Raw genomic sequence first — 26,378 nt, 5'->3', positions numbered from 1 at the left:
TTATGTTTTGTACATTTATATTTTTGTTGAAAATGAAAATGAATAAATGAAAAAAAAAAATGAAATGAAATATTCTGGGTGTCTATCCATAGGCGTTCACCCTCGTACTTACAATACTGTACTCGGTATTTTTTATACGCATACACCGTACAATACTATGCGGCTTACGTGATCGATAGATAAAAATTCACAGAAACCGGAAGTTGATTACTGATAGTTATGGAAATTTCGTCGACTTTACTGGCTGCTGTGAGCTGTGTTCTCATTTTGCTGTTCAGGAATACGTAGGTACTAGAGGAAAGATCACAACTACCTCTGTATGGGAAGAATGCTCTCGGATGGAACTGATTCGTGAGTACTTCAAGACATTATCTAAAACTATGTGACTCTTGTAATAAATGTGAGATCAAGGATTGTTGATGTTTAGCGAGTGAGGGCAGAGCGGTCGAGCGCTCAGTCGCCATAGGCTGCCTCGGTACATTCACCCTGCTGCTCGCTGGCGGAAGCTGCAGTCTAGCTAGTCCGTTGTCGTAAACGGTGTGGGGAGCCTACGTAGCCTACTGTACTTTTGTACCCTCTGCATGCCTCGGCGAGCTGGCTGGACCTATCGCCAAATTCGCGATGCCGAGCTAGGGCTGTGCGAATCTTTCGTCGCCCAAATGTAACCATGGTTTAGCAGTTTCGCGTCGCTTTGGATGTAAGATTCTCCTGACTAACTTCGATTTCATTATGTTATTGTAGGCCTAAAATCATCCAGGCCTAGATCTAGATCATGTCAGTTACCCTCTTCAAACATTAACGTCGCAACAGGAATTGGGGCGTAGAAGTAAATTAGCTATCTGGAGTCAATATCGATAACTTTAATAACCACATTGCATTGAAGATATATTTTCAATCAGACACTTCCTGGTCGGTTTTCTAGCAGTGCAGTGTCGGAGGAGTGCTGGGGGTGGTATTCTGAAATCCTTCCAAGGAAGAAATTTCTTCCTAAGTCAGGATTTTTTCCTTCATAAGTGGTATTCTGAAAATCTTCCTATGTTTCTTCCTATTAAGTGCCTTCCTAAGTTTTTTCTTAAACTTAGGAAGAAACTTCCGAAGATATGCTAATGAGAATGGGGATATGCAAATTTCTGACTTTGAGGAAGAAGTTGGTATACCTCTAGAATGCACTCTTATATGAAAGAATTTTTAGGAAAATATGTAGGAAAGCCCCACCCCTGTCCTAAAAGTATGTTGTTAAGAAATAACCAATAGCAAGCTGCAAATCATAATTGTGACTTACTGCGACAGCCGCCACACGCAGTGTGGCGGCTGCGCCGTGCTCCCATAAAAGATCTTCATGTTGAACAAACGGGTGCCTTTGCGGCGCTATATTTCCTTAATTTTTCAACAGAAACTACTAGGAATACTTACATGGGTCGATGAAACCTAAATGACTATCATCGGCGACTGTTTGATGCATTTCATTGCTTGTGATGCACAAAATGATGTCTTATAAGCAGCTCACCGATGTTCACAGAATTCACAATCACTTGCACAAGCGCACACAGAATACTTGAACTAACATAAGCGAAACTGCGGGGAAGCCGCCAGGACCGCACCTGGCGGCGCGGTCTCCGGGGCTAAATTGTGACAGGCGTGCTTGTCATTCACTGCGCGCAACATGTTTGCTGCGCGTGAGAAAGGGGACATTCCGCGCATTTTAGTAGGAGAGTAGATCGTATCACCGGATGTTTTTTTTTTGGCTTTGAATTCCATGCTCAGAGGATGAAATTTCCGCTAAAAATAACACTACTTATTCACAGACTCCTGGAAACTACGAATTCAGCCAACTTATGTCAATCGTTTGCTCCAGTTTTTAGAAAATATGCTTCAAACATACCCCTCTAAAAAAGTTGTCTTTTTGCGCGGTGCAAAATCGCATTGTATTACCGGACACGATTTTCGTAATGGAATAATCAAGGTCTTTCGCACCTAGTCCTTGACCTTGTACCAGAATCACAATTCATCCCACAAATCACCGTACACATTCTCACCAAGCGGATGACAAAGAAAAAATCAGCAAATGAGGCTCAAATTTCGTATTTTACGGTAAAATTTCTGTCTTGGACATTTCGAACAGTTCACGCAATAAAACCTTATGAGAAATCGACAACTTCTATTTTACGTGCTTTGTCTATGGGAGCTGCATGCGCGGGTGACGAGTTGCGGGCCCCTTCCTGGCCTTCCTTAGCGCACAACTATTCCGCATCGTTCGCGTTTGAGGATGATAGCTACAAATTTCCGATATCGATCAGTGAACTTGTGGTTCTATTGGAATCTTCAGTATTTTTCCTGTATGTGAGTGGGATTTCATAGAATTTCAGTCACGAAATGTGATTCAAACATGCATAAATATTTAACTATGACGAGGTGCGGGTCACTCAACTATAAATTTGAGGTAAAATGTGAATTTCTTCGTGTTTATACATTTTTATGTCGCGTTTTTTGCGATTTCGGTCCACACAAAGTTCTGCGAGGCTAATCTACGAAGTCTTGCGCGTACAGAATGTCATTAGTACAATGGTACGCAAAAAGGTGCGTGTCTGGTAATACCATGGTGTCCGGTAATACCATGCCTGTATTGACCCTACGTCATTTATAATATGCGATTGTCATTGGTTGGTTCCTTATGATACGGCATTTTTTATTGGCTTAGGAAAGGACATGGGCGGGTATAAGAATGGCCTAATTTGCATTAATGGCATAGTTTACCATCCTTTGCAGATGGAACAAATAAATACCCAGCTTTAGTGCTTCAAAATACATTAGATAGTTCTAAAATATGAGTTAGAGATAGAAACGACCAATGAAAAAATATAAACCAGTATAATCAATGTTAAATATTGTTAAATATTCAAAATGTGAACAATAAAATGTTTCCAGACTAAACGGTATACATTTATGGTTTATTACGAAAAATAGTGATTTCTCCTTAAATTTTAGGCTTCATTGCGAAAATTGTATATTTTCGGATGTTTTTTGATACGACTGACCTACACATTTTAATGCATTAAATGTGATATCTTGAACATTTTTTTATTTATCACTGCTCCTAAAGGTAAACAGGACCTTTAAGAAGTTCCTAGGGAAAAATTTCAGAATACCAATTCTGTCTTTCCTAGGCACTTCCTAAGTTTCTGACTTAGGAAGAAACTTAGGAAGAAACTTCCAAAGGAAGATTTTCAGAGTACACCTGGTACCACCCTGGTCTTGATCCTCAAACACATCCTCGGCCCAGCTATTACTATTACTATTAGTTGTCTACCCATACCAAGATTATTCCACTAGAACTGTATGATTTTCTTTGTTTTGTGGGTTTTTTTTAAAGTGGTACGGCCTAGGCCAAGATCTAGGTCAGGTCTGTAGACAGACAGATCCCAAACTGTGTATAGGGCATGCCTTTTCTTATACATACCATGGTAATTTTTGGTAATGCGACATAAAGTAAAAAATAAAGTATCGACCTAGATTTTAGATCTAGGGCCTAGAAATTCTAGATATAATGTATTGTAGACCTAACAGTTAGACTAGATTTTAATTCTACCTCTAGTCTATCCCTTGACAGAACAAAAGTTTGGTCTGTATCTTGTCATCGGGGGTATGTTCCATGGAGACTACGTCTGGCTTCATGGAAGCATGGACCTAATATGCATGGACTGTTCACGGCAGTCTTTCTTTGATGTAATCATTGCTGCTGACACATGACTATGTGCATCTTAATGAGTACATTTAGGTGTCTGGACATTAACGATTGTGTGATCATCTATCGTCACTAACAAAAGAATCGTTTCCCTCATTTCAGTCTTGTTTTGCTGATACTCAGATGTGCCTTTTTCAGACGGAAATGTCTTTGAATAAATAAAGATGATGAGGAGCAGCAAAACCTGCAAGAGCATGACAAATTTTGTTTCAAAAGATGGGTAATTGGGGATTTACACATTTTCGCACATGCATTTAGACCTTGCCTATTGGCAAGATATACCTGTTGTCTACTATTTCCTTTTTGCTCTGGAATAAGCTGTGGAAAAGTGAAATATTGAGATCACAAATGACAATATCATTCTGCGGAAATGTTCCCTTTTTTTTATGCTTCTCCCAAGCAAAATTGTTTGAGGCACCATTTCCTAATATGATGCATCACGCGTTACCCCAGGGTACCGTAGTACCTCAGGGTACCATGTTGTGTAGCACCGCCTCACGTCCACTCGAGGACAGCCGCAGAGAAATGCATGCACTGTTTGTGCGTCTACAGTCATTCCCATGCCACTGCATGTGATACTATGCATGCATGGTATGCTGTGCTAGCAAGCGTGTGCTTCAGTGCAGTGCAGTGCAGTGCAGTGGCTAGCGCGTGCTAGCTCCAGCACCAAAATAATTTCCCACTTTGTGGCACCTAGGGTACAACGTTTAAATGAAAAAAAATAATAATTCAACAAAAATGCTGATTTTTATTTGGTACCCTGCGATACCATTTATTTCATCATACACCTCAACTGCACATTCACTTTACTTGATTTATGCGAGTTATTTTCTTCTGCGCATAGATAGTTTTAGATTTCTTGAATCTCCGTCTCGTTCTTCTCTCGGCTTGCTGGTGGCGACGATGATGGGATCAAAGCAGTGAAGCTTGTTAAAAATGTCTTTGTGGTGCTTTTGAGATGTATGGGTGTCTCACAAGTAAGTTGGAAATTGCCATTTATTTTACCCCCCCCCCCCCCGCTTTATTCTACTTTTCCCCCGTAAAAGATGTTTAAATCTGTTTTACTTTGTTTTCGCGGGTGACAGCTAGCGCAGGTGTACCGCATGCTTAAGCGGCGATCACCTGGAACCTACCCATGGGTGTATGCAAGGGGGGGTCGGGAGGGTCGTACGACCCCCCCAAATTTTCAAAAGGTCCACTTTTTGTAAAAGACATTTTTGTTTTTCGAGGGCTTTTTACCCTATACAACAGGAACAAAAAGTGACCAGGTGGAGTACCAGCAAATTGTCAAAAACCTCGTAAATTTCATAACTTAGTTTTAATATGCCATACTGGTACCTTATTTCTAAGCCGCACTGCCATGCCGAAAAAGTCATTTTTGTATACACCAAATGGACCCATTTTAAGATATAAGATTCAAAAACTCCATACCGTCGGAGGGGGGACACCCCCCTCCCACACCCTCCCCCCGCTCGGTCGCTCCGCTCCCTCGCAAAGGTGCAAAGGTCCAAAAATTTGGATTACGACCCCCCCAGAAAAATTCCTGGATACACCCCTGCTACCCCCTTCTAATTTGTCCTTTCATGGTGCGTGTTACCATGGCGATATTATGTAAATTAGATGTCGGCATATGTGTATCGCTTATATAGCCCTTTCGGTACCGTAATTCTGTATTAAGATTGTTGTGTGTATTAGTCTGTTTGTTGTGTTGATTGTCCACAAATAAGTTCTAATCCCTCTTGATTTACTGTCGGCCCTCAACCGGACCGTGACAAGGTGCATGAATTAATAACGATATGCTGACTGTCCTTGTATATTAGGTCCATGATGGAAGGGAGGAGAGCCCTAAAAGTACAAAAAATGATAAAAGACTCATCCGGACAGACAGATTTTTCTGTTTAGTCTATCCCAAACTACTCAGTGAGCAAATTGTCTCAATGACAATACTCAATATCACCATAGAACTCCTACATGTAGAATCTACTCAGTTTTTACTAGCATTGCCATTGCTGAGTGACAATGGCAGGACAACAAATGCCGAGCCAAGTAATACTATTGCTGGGTATGGGCATATTTAATGGGATGCTGACACACCAAGTGATAGAATGATACAATCTACAGAAATACAACATAATACACAGTAGGTGTCTAGAACAACATTAAAAAACACTGGGACTTGATCTCCATATGAGTCAATATAAATGACTTGCTATGATTCAGCATCCGCGATCCCCAAAAGCAAAAAGTGCATGTTTGTGGCCATGGGTCATATTGTTGACATCAACATAAATTATTCTCTTGAAAAGGGGTATTTGTCTTTCTATGCTTATTTGTATTGGGGTCCGCCTTCACAAAAAATGTTTTTATGCCTCCGCCAACGAAGTGGCCGGAGGCATTATGTTTTCGGGTCGTCCGTCCGTCCGTCCGTCCGTCCCGTTTTGTTTTTGTCAATATCTCAAGAACCGTGTGGTGGTTTTACATCAAACTTGGTATGAGGGTATATCCTGGGGGGATAATACTTTGTTTGGATTTTAGGGTCAGGGGTCAAAGGTCAAAGGTCACAGGTTATTTTGTGAAAAAAAAGGTTGAAATTTCATGTTTTTCTCCATATCTCGCAAATGGTTCAAGGTATCTTCATGGAACTTAGTATATATGCATGTACCGATGGGCAGTGATTATCTAGGGAAGTTGGGAGTCATGGGTCAAAGTTCAGGGGGTCAAAGGTCAAGGTCAACTCCTCAAAATATCACTACTTTCCTTATATTTATGCAATGCCTGAAGGATTTTTTTTTTTTTACTTGATGTATGCACATGTGTTACCCAATATATATTCTGTGGGAAGTTTCTTGCCAAAAGGTCAAAGGTCAAGTGAAAGTGCTAAATTGCACTTTTTCCTCCATATAGGGCAAGTCCAAGATAAGGTCCCCTCAGAAGGCAAAATTTCATCTTTGCTCAATATTGACATGTTTGGTATCATTTTGAAGCTTATGAGTTGAAGTTTTGATTTCCGTGGAGGAAAAAAAATGATATAATGTAAATTCATGCAAATTTCAAGGGCTTCATTTGCATAAATGTGAAACACAGCGTTACGTATGGGACATTTATAAAAATTCATATTAATTCAAAGGAAAGCAAATGATATTTGATTAATATGTGGACATAAGAAGTTCATCACATAGTTAAACTTGGTATGAAAATTTAGGGATTATGCAAATGATTATGCAAATTACAGTAGCTCGTGTCCTATCATGAGATGTCCCATACGTAACAAAATGACGTCATTTTTTTAGGTTTATTCTGAAATTGCTAGGTTATTTTAATGCCCTTTTGGAAAGTTCTAATTTATTGTTTAGAGAAATTAAATACCAGAGAAAAAAGAAAAAAAAGTAAAAGAAATATTGTTTATTAGGCATTGAAATAATGTTACGTATGGGACAAATGCGTTACGTATGGGACATCCTCATACATATTGCATGTGAATGCGTGTAGCTAGCTGGGAAGGTCTCTCAGTATACAAATGACGCACAGGTCTGAGTGCGTCAGTCGGAATTGTGTGCATAAGGTAACTATGGAATGCTTAACCCACGAGGCGAAGCCGAGTGGGTTTAGGCTAAATTCCATAGTTACCGCATGCACACTATATTCCGACTGACGCACGAAAAGACATGTGCGTCATCTGATTTATAGAATGGGTGATTTTCTTGTCAAAAACCATTTTTCTATCGTGTTACCCGATGACAAAATTACTGGATGCATTTCCTTTTGGCTTGCCGTAAACGAGCATGCATCAGTTTTTACTGGACGCACGGCCAGCCATGCATCAGTATTTACTGGACGCATGGCCAACCTGAGTGCGCGAACGCTTGCTTAGTGCGCAAACCTTTGTTACAAGTACGCGTACTCTTGCTACAAGTGCGCGATAACATGTTTACCACTGTGACTCAGCGTACGTAGCGTGCGGCCAGTAAAAATCAACACATAGCTCTCGACCAATCAGATCGCAGGATTCTCGCTACCCATTCTATAATACACAAATGGTCAATCATCCTGAAGAAAGCATCCCAACATTGTAGCTACTTTTTGAGTTATAGACAGTTGAAACAATACATGAACTTGACTGAACAATTTTCAGAAAGGGGGAGGGGAAAATGGCAAAATACACAATGAAAAATCAGCATTAAAGGGATGGTATAGTTTTTTTGTAGAAATGGGGATTCAGTTTTCAACATTTAAAGAGATGATTGGAAACCAATTATATGAATTACCGTACTTAGGAGCATAAAATCCTAAGACTAGAGGAATTCAAAGTTTATGTGATAGAGATCCAATTTGAAATGGTTGTGATATATATAGAAAAAAAATAAAATGTAAAATGATTTTTTTTTATTGCAAGTGATACACAAATTGTCCTTATTCAGTTTTCAGTAGTAGCCACAACAAAATTCATGGGTATACATACTGAGGTGTGACTCGAATCAATGACCTGACTGCTAGACAGACATCATATATCTACTCGATCACTGAGGTTCCACGCAGCAGGTATTGCTTATTTATTAAACTTAATACTTCTTGTGTCAAGTTGTTTTTTATTGAAACTAAATGGCAAACTGCCCTTCATCAATGGAAGTAAACACTTTAAACTACCAGGTATTCAATTTTTCAGTATAAAGACTATCCTGATAAAAATAGGGCATACATACTCAGGTTGGTCATAAGAAATATAGAATACGATTGAATGTGATTATGATGGTAAATATCTGGGGAATATTGTTCCTTTGTCAATCTGGATCAGTATTTGAGTAATTTCAACTGATTCCACCTCAATAATTGTACAAAAATTTGTTTATGGGTATTTTGCAAAATTATTTTGCAAAATACCCATAAACATGCTTCTCCACACACTTAACGAATGGGGGACAAAGGGCATGCATACCCAGGTTGGTCATAAAGATATAAAAATATGATTGAATATGATTATGATGGTGAATATTTGGGGAATATTGTTTCCTTGACAATCTGGATCAGTATTTGAGTAGTTTCAACTGATTCTACTTCAATGATTATGCAAAATACCCATAAACATGGTTCTTCACACACTAAATGAATGGGGGACAAACTGTCCCATACGTAACTGTCCCATACGTAACACGTCATGTGTGTCTTTAATTAGAACCTGTAATTAGAGCTTTTTGCCTAATGACATGAAACTTACCTGTGATAATCTTGAGTGTTGTGACTTTCATCACAGTGAGTTACAAGTTGTAGAATGATATACTTTCAGAGAGTTTTGAGGTTGAAAAAATGTTCAAAAAAACAAAATTTTTCTGGTCCCATACGTAACGGCACATATTTTCTCTTCTAGAATATAATTGTCAAGGTCATTTTTCTCAATTTTTTACAAGATTATACTTCTCCTAGATATCAATCACCATGATGAAGTTCAATATGATCAAAGGCCATTAACACTATTTTTCAGGTCATAAAAGTCTCTGAATGTCCCATACGTAACGTGCGTGTTATCTTGGACTTGCCCTACATGTATCTCGAAAGTAACTCAAGGTATCATCATGAAACTTACATATTTTATGCATGTTCTACCTACAGTGTAACAGTGATTCTCTTTGGAACTGTGAGGTCAAAGGTCAAAGGCCAGGTTTAGATAATACTATTTTACCATTTGATACTGAAATTATACTTTTTCTCAATACCTTGAAAATTACTCAATGCATAAACTTATAAAAGGGTCAAAAGTCAAGTAAAAATCATCAGTTCCCCAAATACATATTGTACCTGCACTCTGACGTTTTAATCATTCATCCAATTGAACCTAGTTCTAGGAAAGTGAACATTCAGCACATTTGTGGCAAACCTGTCATTTTAATATTTTGCCAGTTGTGTGAAACTGTCATCACACATTGTCAAGACATTGTACTATAGACCTATTAGGAGAACCATGCATTATGGCGGAGGCATACCAGTCGCCGTAGCGACATTTCTAGTTTTCCTTTCTATAGTAAGAGTACTTGCATTTTACCGAATAGGTTTCCACCATTCATTTCAATACTATTTTACTATCTGTTAGAAGTAGAATATCTACGGTATATCATGTGATCGACACACTTGGTGTTACCATTTTATTGTAGGCTATGTTTTACACTCAGCTATTGCACCAGGCTCTAAACATGTTTCTACATATAGAAACTTATAGAAACTAGATCCATCTAGAATATTTTAGAGCAGTCGTAACTACACGGGGGGACGCATTCAGACAAATGTGCTACGGTACTTGCCTTCTTCCGAAACACCTTATATTCAATACAGAAATTGCACTTTTTTTCCATACCTTGGGTCAAAGTCAAGTAAAAGTCCTCAAATCTCCAAATACATGCTCTCCCATTCATCCAATTACACTTAGTCAAGGGAGGTGAACATTCAACACATTTTTGACCTACATGTCATTTTGATATTAATTGCCAATTATGTGAAACTGTCATCACACATTGTCCACATGTACTATCTCTGTATGAGGAGAATCATGCATGTATGGCGGAGGCATACACACCCGTACCAGTCGCCATCAAGCGACATTTCTAGTTTGTTTCTAACTTGCGTATGTAGAAAAAGTCAACAATTAAAGTGTTTTTACAAAGTATAATAAGAAACGCCCCATAGTGATATTGGTGTCATCACTCCATTTGCTGCCATTTATGTTGTCATTGCCAGTGTCGTGTCGTGAGCGATGTTCAAGTCCAAGGACTTAAACACACAGTGAGTGAAGACACACATACGTGGAACAAGACGTGACAGATTCTATGATTTTTGATAGCAAAACAATTTTTTCCTCAATATTCTCTTTTTGTTTTTACTTTACTGATTGAAAATTGCACCAAAAGTGTGAACTAGATCATTGATTTCAGTTACAAATCCGAAAGCTCCCTCTTCTGGGAGGGGGCACACCCTCCCTCCTTGGTCAGTCTCCATGGACTTATAGTAGGCATATGTTCGTGAAGACACACGTATGCGGATGAAGAGATGACAGATCACATTAGCCACTCTCATTTTCCTTGAATATGGGCAAGTCCAAGATAACGCACGCGTTACGTATGGGATGATAGCCGCATTTACACAAGCAACAGCACGATTTTTAAAATCACGATATTTTGGTTCCACTGTTAACACTTGCGCAAGAGCATGCAAAGTTTGAGCTTCACGAAACATTGCAATTTTTTGGTCGGTAGTGCGCATGTGTAAGTTACCTCTCTTCAACACGGTAGACGAGATGAAGCGCGCACTATTCGTATTCACTGCAGTGATGTATACTGGTATTTTGCTCACAGCTAGCTAGCTGGTTGGAACGTTGAGCCAGGGCTTTTTATCAGTCCAATGCACACATAAATTTGTGGTTCTTGAGAGTGTAAACTTACGGTGAAACATTGTAGCTTGCCCGATCACATACGTAGCAGGTGTGTAAAACTTCAGTTTAGTATGGGAAAGTTGATGAAAGCAGCATTCAGGAGGATTATGAAATTTTGCCTATTTTTTATGACGAAAGTGAGAAATAGGCTTGTTTTTTTAGGACTGGTATTTTATCAGGCGATAGCAAGAACTCACCATTGTTTAGATACTGACACTTGTTATGCACTCCTGTATTCCACAAAGTCAAGGTATACCGAGAGCAGTATGGGCACTCCCAAAATCAATGCATTTCTGGGAGAACATCATTTTGTTAAGTTGTCATGGGGTGATGATATGTGTCATGGGGTGATGATACGTGGTTGGAAAACTTCAGGTTTGCTACTGGTTTTCATACTAGTTTCATCAGGGAGGTGAGAGACCACGAGCCGAGGATCAGCCGTTTACCTCTACAGCATGTACCATGTACTCTGGCCAGCGGCCGACGTACTCTCTACACATTCCAAAGAGGGATCGCAGTGCGCGTAAACTCCCGGTGCAATCCGATACCGAAAGTCACGTGATGAAAAATCGCAATATTTCTGCAGCTTGGGTTTACACTCGCTAAACTTTGCCTCAAACGTCGCAATGTTTCGAAAAATCGCACTCCGGCTGGCGATGTTTCAAGGGCGTTTGGGTGTAGTTGCTTAGCAACTTGCACCCAAATGTCGCGATTTTAGAAAAATCGTGATTTTTCCAAGCAAGTGTAAACCCCTTTTTCAGAGACTTTTATGGCTTGAAAAATTGTGTTAAAGCAGAAATTTATAGAGAATCTAGAAATATGACAAGTTTGATATCTACGGAAAGCTAAGAAGCTAGTTAACAAAACTGGATATCTTTTAGACGATGTAACTTTACCCCCAAACTGTTTTTGAGATTGAAAAAACACCCAATTTCCATGACCACGTAGCTCCGTTCGCTACAAGAAACATCGGATTTGAGCGACGTCACCAAATGTGTATGAGCTGATTTGCAGTACGGCTATATGAGACCCACTCTGGCAAAACCTGAAACTTCTCGGCAAATGTGATTTTGCGCTACAGCCCAAAAAAGGTCAAAAAATGACCTCAGGGACCAAATTGACATTTTGGTATCACGTTGTAGGGGAAATTCTCTAGTTTCTGATTGATATCAACAACATTTCAAAATACAACCTACAAAATGTGTGGAATTTTGAAGAGAAAAGTGTGATGTCAATCTCAAAAGTTGGCCAAAATCTTACGTCTAAAGACCAAATCGCCTTCGCTTACGGCGAAAATGACTGTTCTTTTGGCGATCGTGTCTTAGATATTCTGCGTTGAACCCTGACACATTTGGTACCTACAGAAAGCTCTACCTCTGCTTATTCCAAATATGGTCATGGCATGATGTCATGCTACTCACTTTCATTCATAAATTCGTCTGAAACATGCGTAAGTTTATGCAAATCTTCTCCCAGACGCGTAAACAGCCTTATTGTTACCAAGACACTTAATCGAAATACGTGCAACCTACGTGTTATACTATGGGGATCGCTGCAGCAGCGGTGCATGCTTGCAACCTACGTGTTATACTATGGGGATCGCTGCAGCAGCGGTGCATGCTTGCATGCAACACGTGCATCGTGACTGCTGCTCAGCACGGAAATGTTGCAGTTTCCCACTTTGTGAGACTGTTTTTTTAGCAAGTTGAGGTAGAAATTAGAATTTAAACCAACACACAAGAGAAAAAGAACGTCACATTTATCTAACAAACCTTCATCATGCCATTTCGAAGAAGAATCAAGCTGAAATCACGGCATCAAGGAATACCATTTACTGCCGATTCTGCTGGTACTGTTGTGCGTACACCTGATCATGGCGATCACGAATCTTGAGCTGATTACGGTAGGTTTTGTGCTTTTCAAACATTGTATTTCCGTAAATTTATGGGTGTAAAAATGATTTCCAATCAATTACAGCTCTTTGACTTAGTTATCATCCTTCATGAGTATGTATTTAAAGATTACCTCCGCTATATGCAATTCCCCCACAATGATCGATTTGTTGTGTCAATAATAACAGCAAATTGTGGCTGTATGAAGGAACAGCTGATCATGGCAATCGTGAATCTTGAGCTGATTACGGTAGGTTTTGTGCTTTTCAAACGTCGTATTTCCGTAAATTTATGGGTGTAAAAATGATTTCCAATCAATTACAGCTCTTTGACTTAGTTATCATCCTTCATGAGTATGTAAGATTACCTCAGCTTTACGCAATTCCCCCACAATGATCGATTTGTTGTGTCAATAATAACAGCAAATTATGGCTGTACGAAGGAACAGCTGATCACGGCGATCCTGAATCTTGAGCTGACGATAGGTTTTGTGCTTTTAAAACTTTGTTTTTCCGTAAATTTATGGGTGTAATAAATGATTCCAATGAACACAAACAAACAAACAAACAATTTCACGACATGAATATATACATGTAGTTTTGGCGGACGATTTATTCTAGATTGACAGCAAATTACACACCAATTTCCTGAAAAGTGCACACAGTTTGCCTATAGATGTGTAAATCCCACTGGGTTGCATACACATTTGGTGACGTCGCAGATTTGACACTTTTCGTAGCCGTATCGAACTTTTTCCAGTGCTCAAATTTGGTAAAAATAAAGATTCTTATATTCAAAGCAGAGACAACTTTATTGCATGATTTATGTCAGAAATTAATCAAAATGACATTAAATGATGGAAAACAGTCAATTTATATGATATTATTTCCTATAAATTTCTTCTTTAATGGCCTTTGATCATATTGAACTTTATCATGGTGATTGATATCTAGAAGAATAATCATGTAAAAAAAGGGAGAAAAATGACCTTGACGATTATATTCTAGAAGTGAAAATATGTGCCGTTACGTATGGGACCAGAAAAAATTTGTTTTTTGGAACATGTTTTTCAACCTCAAAACTCTCTGAAAGTATTTAATTCTACAACTTGTAACTCAGTATAATTGAAAGTCACAACACTCATGATTATCAGAGGTAAGTTTCATGTCATGAGGCAAAAAGCTCTAATTACAAGTTCTAATTAAAGACAGACATGGGGTGTTTCGTATGGGACAGTTACAGTACCGACAGCAAATTATTTTACACATATTCGTGAATGTTTGCACATTTTTGCGCATTGCACGCATATGTGCGCATATTCGCCCATCGTAAATTCGTGAATATTCTCGGGCATTTGCAATGCGCTATGTACTATATTTCACTTCGGATATCAAGCGCCAATTATTTCAGAATATTTCCGAAAATTTGCGAATGTGCTTCGCGAATATTCAGAAATATTCCATTCCCGAATGTTCACATGGAAAATAATTCACTGTCGGTACTGTACGTATGGGACACTTTGTCCCGCATTCATTTACTGTGTGGAGAACCATGTTTATGGATATTTTGCATAATTATTGAAGTAAAATCAATTGAAATTGCTCAAATACTGAATCCCAGATCCAGATTGTCAAGGAAACAATATTCCCCAATTATTTACCATCATAATCATATTTAATCATATTTTATATTTTTATGAACAACCTGAGCATGCATGCCCTGGATTTTTATCAGGATAGTTAAAGAAAAAATAAGAATAATTAGTAATTAGTGTTTACTTCCATTGATGAAGGACAGTTTGCCATTCAGTTTATACTAAAAACGACTTGACATAAGAAATATTAATTTCAATTAATATGCAATACCTGCTGCATGGAACCCCAGTAATCAAGTAGATGTGTGATGTCTGTCTAGCACTCAGGTCATTGATTTGAGTCACACCTCAGTATGCATACCCATGATTTTTATCATGGCTACTCTTAAAACCTGAATAAGGACAATTTGTCTATCACTTGCAATTAAAAAAAAAATGATGCAAGAAATACTACTTTGAAGTAACATCTTCATTATCATCACATACAAGTGTTGAAGCTTGCTAGATCTCTACATTGTTTGGTGAACAGTACCCACTATAGAAAGTGTGTAGCTGTTCTATTTTGTTTTGAAGGAGAATAAAACCAAAATATATTTATGTGAATTTAGGGAATGCAGCAATATTAGTGGATTTTATCAGTGAAAGTTTGAAGAAATGTTAGTATTTATTTTTTATTTTCGGTGCAGCCATCACTGAATGAGATGACTATCAACAGTTTATGACATGATGTATGCACACTGCATGAAGTAAATTCAACATATTTTCCCTTTTCTAGCATAGTAAAAGATCACTTGACTAATTAATAAATCTCTTTCAAAGAGCAGGTAGAATGATATTACCCTTAACAGGCATGTACAGTACATCAGTAACAAGTCGAGGGAATGTGTACACATGTGCTTTTCATTACAAAATCTTCTTTATATCTTTGTGCATGAATAATGTCATGAATTGCATATTTTTTTATTTTCGTATCCAGCACTTTTGACAGTGAAAATTCAAAAATGTATAACTTTGAATGGTTTATCCAATTTTCCTCAATACATTAACGTTGCTGTGGTCTTGTGAGGGCAAGTCCAAGATAAGGTCCCCTCAGAAGGCAAAATTTCATCTTTGCTGAATATTGACATGTTTGGTATCATTTTGAAGCTTATGAGTTAAAGTTTTGATTTCCAGGGAGGGAAATATGATGTTTGTAAATTTATGCAAATTTCAAGGGCCTCATTTGCATAAATGTAAAATACAGTGTTACGTATGGGACATTTATAAAAATTTGTATTCATTCAAAGGAAAGCAAATTAGAAAGCAAACATAAGAAGTTCATAAAATAGTTTAACTTGGTATGAAAATTTAGGGATTATGCAAATGATTATGCAAATTAGCTCGTGTCCTATCATGACATGTCCCATACGTAACAAATTTAGGTCATTTTTTTAGGTTTTTTCTGAAATTTCTAAGGTTATTTAAATGCCCTTTTGGGAAGTTCTAATTTATTGTTTAAAGAAGTTAAATACCACAGGAAGAAGAAAAAAATAGTAAAAGAAATATTTTTTGTTAGGCAATTAAATAATGTTACGTATGGGATAAATGCGTTACGTATGGGACATCCTCATACCATATTGCCCGTGAATGCATGTAGCTAGTTGGGAAGGTCTCTCAGTACACAAATCGTCAACCATCCTGCAGAAAGCACCTCAACTTTGCGGCTACTTTTAAGTTATAGACGCTTGAAACAATACAGTGTACTTGAGTGAACAATTTTCAGAAAGGGGAAGGGGGAGATGCCAAAATACACAATGAAAATCAGCATTAATGGAATGGTATAGTTTTCGTAGAAATGGGTATTCAGTTTTCAACATATTTCAAGATGATTGGAAACCACTTATTAACTCTTAATGTGCCAGGCCCAAAACCCCTAACGTGCCAGAGGTTTTTACCTAACGCCAGAACATTTCGAAAGTGGACTGACAACGAAATTTAAAACCGCCATATCTCTGAAACTATTGACTGTTTTGAATTGAGTTCTACACAACATATATCAAGAAATGTTTGTTCCTTCGTGTCATGCAGTCAGTTTGCCACAATATCTATCTGAACCTGAAATATTGCAGAAATAATTGATACATCAAAAAAATTATTAGAAATTTTTGTGTAGTATGGAAAAAAAGAGTCAGTCGTGTTTTTTTATGCCTCCGCCACGAAGTGGTGCCGGAGGCATTATGTTTTCGGGTTGTCCGTCCGTCCGTCCTTCCGTCCGTCCGTCTGTCCGTCCGTCCTTCCGTCCGCCCGTCCTTCCGTCCGCCCGTATGTCTTTCCGTCCGTCCGTAATGAATTTTGTGGACAAGGTAACTATCAAAAGCTGTTGAGGTATCCTAGTGAAACTTGGCATGTATGTGTATTAGGGGGTGAAGTTGTGCCTATCAACTTTTGGGTGCACGTGCTCAAGGTCAAAGGTCAAAAGGTCAAGGTCAAATACATAAAATTTCACTATTTCCACCATATCTATGCAATGCCTGAAGATATTTTCTTGAAACTTAGTGCATACATGTATTACCCAATTTAGATTCTCTGGTGAAAGTTTGGGTCATGAGGTCAAAGGTCAAAGGTCAAAGGTCAAAAGGTCGAGTAAAAGTATTAAAACGTCTTTTTTTTTCCTGTAAATTGGAAAATTGTTCAAGGTATCTTCATGGAACATAGTATATACATGTACTGACTGGCAGTGATTATCTAGAGAATGTAGGGTTCATGGGGTCAAAGGTCAGGGGTCAAAGGTCAAGTGCAACACTTCAAAATTTTACTATTTCCCTCATGTTCATGCAATGCCAGCAGGATTATTATTATTTTTTTTTACACTTGGTGTATGCATGTGTAACCTAATAGAAATTCTCTGGAGAGTTTTTTTTTTCTTTTTTTTTTTTGCCTCAAAGGTCAAAAGGTCAAAGATCAAGTGAAAGTGCTGAACTAACTTTTTCCTCCATATCTCGGAAGTGGCTCAATTTATCGTGGAACTTACTGCATATTTATGCATGTTCTACCTGAAAGTGATTATCTTATGAATTTTAGGGTCAAAGGCCAGATGAACATGGTAACAATTTACTATTCAGTACAGAAATTGCACTTTTTTTCCATACCGGTACCATGAAAATTACTCAGTGCATAAATGTATGAATGGGTCAAAGTCAAGTTAAAGTCCTTAAATCCCCAAATACATGCTCTCCTATTCATCCAATTAAACCAAGGTCAAGGAAGGAGAACATTCAACACATTTGTGACAAACTTGTCATTTCAGTATTTTGCCAGTTTTGTGAAAATGTAATCACACATTGTCCACATGTACTATCTAGACCTATTAGGAGAATCATGCATTATGGCGGAGGCATACCAGTCGCCATAGCGACATTTCTAGTCTTCAATGGAATGCTCCCTTGACTCTGTGAATAAGTTTTAGAGCAACATCTCCTCTTTCAAATGATAAAAAATTGCCTTCTAGAATTGTATAATTCCAAAGATACTAGCAATTTATTTTGTCTTGGCAATTTCTCTGTCTGCCTCAGTAAATCATTCCCAAATCTGAGTCCTTTAGTCCCAGATCCTGTATTTGAAACTAAAGTAATTGTCCCGGGCCCTGGAATAGTGTCTTTTGTCCACCTGAGAGGGAAGAACCTGCTAATCCTCCTTTTGTCTAAGGACTGCTGGCGGGCGTACTCTATTGAAATCGGCAGGCCTTTATCCACGCGCAATTCCCATGCTAGCGTGGGGACGATTAGTGACGTTCACCAAAACAAAAGGATGAAAGACTCGACCGACGAACGAAAGCTGACCCTCTTTGAGGGACAAAATCAAAGCAGCTTCCCGCAGGAGAGTATCCAAGCGGAACAATGCGAGTGGAACCGCATAGACAATACACGCAGATTCAATAGCATACACACGCGTGGTTTACCTATGAGACTTTTGATCCATACACATCTCGCAGAGGGTGCGCCCGCTGCGGAATTTTCCGACGCGAAAAAAATACATCTAGCTGAAAAATCTTGTATTTACTCAAAATTTTCCAATGTAACCATGCTCATATTTTTAGTGGAAACGATGGCTATGCTAATCAGCTACCAGTACATATCATTGGCAGTTGCTTAGTGTAACACATTACGGTACCACAAGAACTTAAATGATCAATGCTTTTCTTGCTCTTCTTAGTCGCCGATCGGCGACCATGGCACGTCAGGACTAAGGTCGCCGTTCGGCGACCATGACACGTTAAGAGTTAAAGAGCATACAATTTTGAGACTAGAGGAATTCAAAGTTTATTTGATGAAGATCCAATTTGAAATGGCAGAGATATCAAAAAACAAACACATACAAAGTAAAACGAAGTGGTCCTAATGAAAAATGTGACCCACCTTTTATTAGGACACCATGTTTCTGGATATCTCAGTTATTCAGTTATTCAGTTTTTGGTAGGTAGCCACAACAAAAATCATGGGCATACATACTGAGGTGTGACTCGAATCAACAACCTGATTGCTAGACAGACATCATCTACTCGATCACTGGGGTTCCATGCAGCAGGTATTGCATATATTAGCCTCAATGTACCTCTGCACTCGTAAAGGGATTTGAGCCTTGCATGACGTGATAATTTAGGACTTGAAAAAGACAGCTGTTCCGGGGCGAAAATCGGTGAAGTAAATCGATCACTTTTAACTCGCGATTTCTCAGTGGCGCAAATATCTTTTAATCATTCACATTAAGAATCTGTTTCAGGAGACATTTCCCTCTGCTTTGACATCTTTTTATACTGTTTTTCGTAATTTAAACCTCACATTCATTGTTCTTTAATGTCTGCTCTTTCAGAATCTGCTCTAAATGAAAAAAAAAAAATGTCTGGTGACTTTATGTTGGTTTTGTGATGCATGGTCACAATTAAAAATTTTTTAGACTGCAGGACATTATGGAGCATAGGGGTGTAAATACAGCTGAACCTTGGTATTATATAATGTGTAAAAGCCTTGCTCATTGCCAAGCACTTTATTACCGTGCATTCTATTCACCAATACCAAAGATTTCTTGCAAACTGTACATTAACACACTGCAGCTTGCAGTACATTTGTCTCTATAAATCAGCTGTCAAACGATTGCAACTTATTCCACTATGTAGTTTTATGGTATCATTAGGGAGTCGTATAAACACTTACATTGTACCAATCCTAACCTGTAAAGTCTATTACACATTCCTTACAATTTACTGTATATGCCATACAGCTGTATATATTTAGCGAGTCTAAATTTTTGCAAATTGGGACTTCCCGAGAAATGTATGTGTGCACACCACATTCATATCAGGATCAGTCTATAGTTTTGTGTGTAAAACGAAGTGGTCCTACATGTAATTAAAAATGGGACCCACCTTTAATTAGGACACCACATTTCTGGAAATCTCTGCCATTTCAAAACAGATATTTGTCATTGAATTCCTTTTGGAATTGTATGCTCGTTAATATTTCATAAAGGAAGTTTCTAATTATAATGTACATTGTAAAAAGTTACAATCAGAATCCCCATCTCAACCAGAACTATACAGTCCCTTTAAAAGGAAGCAGTCCTCACGAAATTTAAAAAAAAAAATGTTTTTGTTGGTACCTCCAATGAACTACTTTCACCGAAAACAAACTTTCAAATCACCAAATAAGCTCGTAAATTTTGGTTGAAAAAGTGTGAATCTGCATGGTGAATATGCTAATGAGCAAGTCCTGGCGGAGAGTCAGACGTCACCGAGGCACAACTCTTCCCAGCCGTGTTCTGCTCGTTATCCGTACGCTCCCTAGTTACCCGGATGCATATATAGACGTCGGTGGCTACTACTAGTAGTATTTAACATTGTTTCTACGTTGTGTGTGTGTGTGTATGTATTGTGTATTATATTCGCACAGTACACGTGTGGACGGTACAACTAGATCTACGGTAGATACCCCATACGCGGTTTGCCCTTCACACTTTTCCAGTCTATCACAAGCGCAGCTGCAGCCCTGTCACTGCTCATGCATTATGTACGTACAGATTGTAGGTAGAAACGGTTCTACACAGGCCTGCGACTGCATTCAGCGTCGTCTGGTCAGGCTATCTGACATCAGTAGTTTTGCTCGAATCGTGCAGAAAATTTCCCAGGAAAATCCTTTTTCCATCCCAGACCCACAAAAGTATCGTGAAAGGTGAGCTGTACAGCTGGGAAATCTCGGTACAATGATGCCGAACATAAGAAACTTAGGGCCTACAAAATCTCGATATCGTGTTGTGACCTACCTGTGCATGGACCATTTGAGAAGCGATGTTTTTACGTGGACCGGCAGGCTGTGGCCCTCGGTTATTAACCGAGAAAACTCCTGAAGCCAGGTGCAATCCCGACCATTTGCTCACATGAGTTATAAAAAAGAAACACCTCGAGCATTGACTTCGAAGAGAACCGAGGGAAAAAAAACGAAGAGAGGTAAGGAAAGTGGCTAGCTATGTTTCATTTACCATGGGGCTGCAGCCAGGGTTGGACTGCAGTACAGTGCCACTGAGCTAGCTGCTGCCAGTGCCGACTGGACATGCACGGCAAAGTGGAGCAAAATCATGTCCCTACGACCCCCTGTGTTTACCCTTCCCGGCTCACGTCATAGTTTTTTTCGAGGAAAGGCGATATCTGACTACTTACAGAAATATTGAGATACAAACAATATTTTCTTTGAAGAATTCGACACTCTCATGCACAGGTTATCTTCGGCAAAATCAGCTAGACGGAGTACTGTGTACATTAGTATGGTAAGAATTCGCGCGCGAGAGTGGTTTCTACGCTAAGAAGTATGCAACACGGACGGAAGCTAGAAAAGGACCGTTCCTATTTGATAAGTTCACGGTGTATTTGGTTTAAAAATACATATAAATTTATGTTAACAATATTAATTTTTCATGAATTATATATATCTAAGCTTGAAATATTTTGTTTGAAATAATAAAACCACAAACTTTCACATTATATGATAAAATTGCAACTAATCATTTCAACACTTAAATTGGTTTTTAGAGGCACGGCTGTCAACTTGGTGAGTAGGGCATGCATGACGTACCATCTTTTTGCCGGCTCTTACACGATCACTTGCAGGAACTATTTTTCAAAAATCGCGTACGTAGACAGTTTTCCATTTCCACGCGTATAAACTGCTGAAAGGTTATGTTTTTTACTCTTCTTAATTATCATTACAGTGAAAATCTCAGGACTGCTTCCCATTACAGAGACTCCAACTCTCCCGTTTTCGACGGGAGATCTCCCACCGAAAACCCATTTCTGCAAAATCTCCCGTTCTCCCGTTGGAGATTTAATTTCTCCCGCCCTGGCTCAATGTCTCCCGTTGGAAAGGATTTCTTACTTATTGCTATCGTATGTTGCAAAAATAAGCCTTAGATAGCACCAGAGAGCATCTATAACCCTAGGAATTTCGCGCTTCGCACACATAAACTTGGAGTCTCCCGTTTGCCAGGGGTTTCAGGCGGGAGAATCTCCAGATCAGAAGGTGCTTTGGGTTGGAGTCTCTGCCTTTAAGTAGAGAAACCGAATGAGCAGATAGTGTGTACGATCCTGGTTGTGTTTCTTGACTGATTTTTTTTTTTCAAATTTGGTATGTAAACATGTTATAGTCAAATCTAGACACCTTCACATATTGATACTGCTGCCCCCACTGTTCCACCTTTTACAGGGTCAATTAAAGGTCACCCTGATCAGGACAAAATTTGCAAATATGCTTATTTATGCAATAACTTGATTGTTACTGGATTTTACTGGATTTTACTGGATTTTTTACAATTGCTAAGGAGGTGTATAGGTGGTCATTCTACATGAAGGACACAACATTTTGTGACGACGGCGCCCTCAGTGTTCCGACTTGGAGGCCATGTCACATTTCTCGTATATATGCTAGATATATTAAAGCCACATTTCTTGTCGGATTTTATTCAAACTTGCTATGGAGGTTTGTGGGGGGTTCTTCTAAGTAACAAAAGTTTCCATTGACAATGCCCTCATTGTTCCGACTTTTAAGGATGCCATGTCATATTTTTTGTATGTGCTATACTACATGTAACCTCATTTCTCATGGGATTTTATTCAGACTTGCTAAGGATTGGTAAACGGATGGTCATACTACATGATGATATGATATTCTACTTCCCCATCTCGGAATATCGCTCTTGAACAAGATCTGATTTGTATATGGTAACTTAATGATCTGCCTTTTTTTTTTTGTTCTTTTTTACAATTCCTCTACGTTGTTCAGTGATTGCGTTATTCTAATCAAGTTGATTGTTGTAAATAGTGTGATTCTGTATAATTTTTCAATAAAATATAAATAAAAAATAAAAATTTGCAAAAGTGCTTATTTATGCAATAACTTCATTGTTACTCAACGGATTTTATTCAGACTTGCTAAGGAGGTGTATGGGTGGTCATTCTACGTGAAGGACACAACAGTTTGTGATGGTGGTGCCCTCAGTGCTCCAACTTGGATGCCAGTCACATTTCTTGTGCATGCTCTATCAGCCACATTTCTTGTCGGATATTTTATTCGAACTTGCTATTGAGGTTTATGGGGAGTTATTCTAGGTACCGGTAACAAAAGTTTTCATTGCCAGCGCTCTCATTGTTCAAGCTTTTATAGGACGACATGTCATATTCCTTGTATATGCTATATACCAGCCTCATTTCTCGTTGGATTTTATTGTATCCTGCGACAGTTGCCATATTATGCAACATTCTGGTTTAAAAAGTAATCCAGATGGGGTATGGGAGACGGGTTCGGGGGATACATGTGCTCGAACTGGTCTCCTGTGCGAGTGCTCTAGTTAACATATTCTGTCAATGATTAATGCCAACTTTCACAGCAGTAGCATCATCCTTCTAAAGTTACTAGAGTTGAAAGTGAAGAGTGTGTAAAAATTGGACTGTAGAAGACACACCTAATCACACCAGGCTACAAAAAAGTGTTGAAGAAAAATTGGTAAAAAACACAATTTCTCTTTTGTTTTATGATTCCAAACTTTGGCATAATGTTAGAAGAAGACTAGTCTTGCTCTTTTAGAAAATATAAAAACCTCAAGATTGGCTAGGTTGACACATTTCACCTATTTTCAGTTTTCACACAAAATCAATGCGTGCGACTTTTCATTGGTTTTGTGATGCATGGTCACAATTAATGTTTTACAAAGACACACAGGTTTATTTAGCATTTAAGGTGTAGGGTTTTGGAGCTGCACATTTATGTGTATGTTATATATCACCTTTATGCTCTTTCTAGATGTAATAAGTATGATAACTGAAAAGGATACTTGAATAATCATGCCAGACACATAGAAAACGAGGAAACTGCATGATGTAAAGTCAACAGAGAGTCTGTGGTTTGCACCCAGCATGTGCAATCCAGTATGTTTGTGTAATAGTTTCTCTCATGGAGCTCTTTCATGCAGCAAGAACTTGGCAAACCAGATTCTGTAGCAAATAACACAGCCTGTGAATCAGAATTCCCTGTGATTATTTGTGGCTAAGCGCCGAGTCGTGAATCACTTGTGTAATCCCACCATCATTTATATCTGTTTCATTTCTCCTTACCCTTTCCTGCTCCCTCTGCCTGTCCCCCCCCCCCTTCTCTCTCCCTCTCCCTCTCTTGCTCTGTCTGTACATACCCTGTCTCCGTCTCTCTTTGTTTCATAGTTGTACCAGATTGACAGTGCAGTGTGCAGACAACGCATAGCTGGATTGTGCCTGGATTCACAAACTCAGAGGATTATATCATTTGGAGGGTCACTGGGCAACCATGGCGCAGGAAATGCCGTACGTATTTTAGTCTCACTAGGAAACATCACATTCTTGCTCATCTGCCATACTTCATTTTGTTATGCATCGATGATATACATTTTTATACGTATGTATGAAGAATTATACTTACAGGGTTAACCCCAGGGTTAACCCCTTCCTCATTTACAACTTTTTTTTTTTTAGATAGTAATTTTCATCATATTATATACAGTTGGTAGACCTTTCCATCACATGTGCATTGCATAATCTCACTACAGAAGAACTGTGCATACAGCTGGACATGTCTGTACAGCACTGTACTGTACAGAAAATAGCCCACTTCGAGAGCCTTGTAACAAAATGATCAGAGCGAGAAGCCAAGTGTTGGTTAATGAGATGAAATGCCATCCATAGATGATTATACCCTCCTGGTTCATAAAGACATAAAAGTGACAGTATGGGTACTTTGTATGCACAGGTCATATGCTAACGTTTGAAGCTTTTTTAACCCACTATGTACAAGTTTAGTGAGAAGAATTCATGTACTGTGAGTATAATGCACTTTATCTTTAGGCCCCCCCAAAAAAAATGTTGTATTGGCGTAACATGAGATTTTCAAATAGGGTCGGGCGGGCGGATTTTTTTCTAAAATTTTTTTTTTGCTACCTGTATTTTACGTGTAAAACTCATATTGAACAAAACCCCATTCGATAGAGAGGGTCTGTTGCATCCAAAGTTTGTTATATCACCGGTTTAAAAGCAAAAGAGAATCATATTTTGGACATGGAAAAACACCCTGGCCCCCCACTTGAACCCATAGGAGACCGCATGCGTGTTCCCGTTTTCAACGTCTATCTACGGAAGATTTGTCCCTAGAAATTTATGAAGGAGGGGGTGTTTTTTAGTCTTTTCCGTAGATAGGGGTGTCCATTGAAAATTCTTTCGTAGATGGGGGGGGGGGGTCTGTTGAAAACTCTTCCGTAGATAGGGGGTCAGAGCTCCCCCCCTCCAAAAAAAAAAGTAAAAAAAAAAAAGAAAAAAAAATTTTGGACTGATCTCCAGAAGATTTTCCCTAGACATTTATGAAAAAAAAAAGGGGAGGGGGTTATTTTGTCAGTTTCTGTAGATAGGGGGGTCATTTTCTGAATGTTTTCCCTAGAAGGGGGGGGGGTCTTTTGAAAATAGGGAACAAGTATAGGCATCCACCCAAAATAGGGGGGTAGGGAGGGGGGTGAAATTCGCGAAGGTGGTTTTGGTTTAAGCCATGGGGTGGTTTAAATTTGAGATGCGTTCATTGGACCACTTTTGAAATATGCACTAAATCAAGCGCGTATTTTCAAAGTGGTCCAATGAACTTGCCTCCAACTTAAACCACTCCATGGCTGAACCATGGTCTAAAATGAAAGCACCTTCAAGAATTCCACCCAATGTTGTGACAGGCATTTGTTATTTCAGAGTTTTTGTTACGACTAGGTTTTACTGTATTCACATGGAGAAATATAGAGTGAATTAAAACATCATAGAAACATTATATACTTTGTAGCCGTGTTTATTCTAGGAGTCCAATTTGTATATCAGTATGGTCAGGGGATCAAATATCGCGCGGGACCTAAATTTGCGCAGTTAAATTTCAAAGTCGCGCACAGTACTCTGAGGTGAAATATGACGTCACTTTAAATGCAAAGTCAATGGAAGTGTGTGATAGTTGATCCCCTGTTTGAAACGTGCTATGATTGGAAAGACCAGGAAAATGAAGAATAACTATTTTTTGAGCTCTGAAAAATCCAGTGCGCGTACAAAGTGAATGCTAAAACTGCAGGTGCGTGATATTAGATCCCAATTTTTTTTAATGTTTTATTATTGAAGGGTCTCTGAAAAATAGTGATACAGGGAAACCCCGTTATAACGAGCTCGGATAC

At 38.8% G+C, this 26,378-nt stretch overlaps 1 protein-coding gene across 3 annotated transcripts in view; it reads left to right on the top strand.

Moving 5' to 3' along the window:
• The first annotated feature begins 202 nt into the window (after positions 1 to 202).
• LOC139710464 (tyrosine-protein kinase CSK-like) overlaps positions 203 to 26,378 on the top strand; it is a 151,750-nt gene continuing 125,574 nt past the window's right edge. The window contains exons 1-2 of one of the 3 annotated variants that reach the window (XM_071622378.1): positions 203 to 351; positions 24,376 to 24,495. In XM_071622378.1, the coding sequence (XP_071478479.1) occupies positions 24,479 to 24,495 (17 nt within the window). In that variant the 5' untranslated portion in view covers positions 203 to 351; positions 24,376 to 24,478. Of the gene's footprint in view, positions 352 to 592; positions 698 to 24,375; positions 24,496 to 26,378 lie in introns of those variants that run through there. The other 2 variants (XM_071622379.1, XM_071622377.1) reach the window with 2 other exon arrangements.

The sequence above is a fragment of the Diadema antillarum genome, unplaced genomic scaffold (genome assembly GCF_040938485.1).
Source record: "Diadema antillarum isolate AM-2024a unplaced genomic scaffold, OU_Dant_1.0 seq00001535_RagTag, whole genome shotgun sequence".
NCBI lineage: Eukaryota > Metazoa > Echinodermata > Echinoidea > Diadematoida > Diadematidae > Diadema > Diadema antillarum.
The sequence above is the reverse complement of the archived record's forward strand: the minus strand, read 5'-3'. Positions and strand labels throughout refer to the sequence as shown.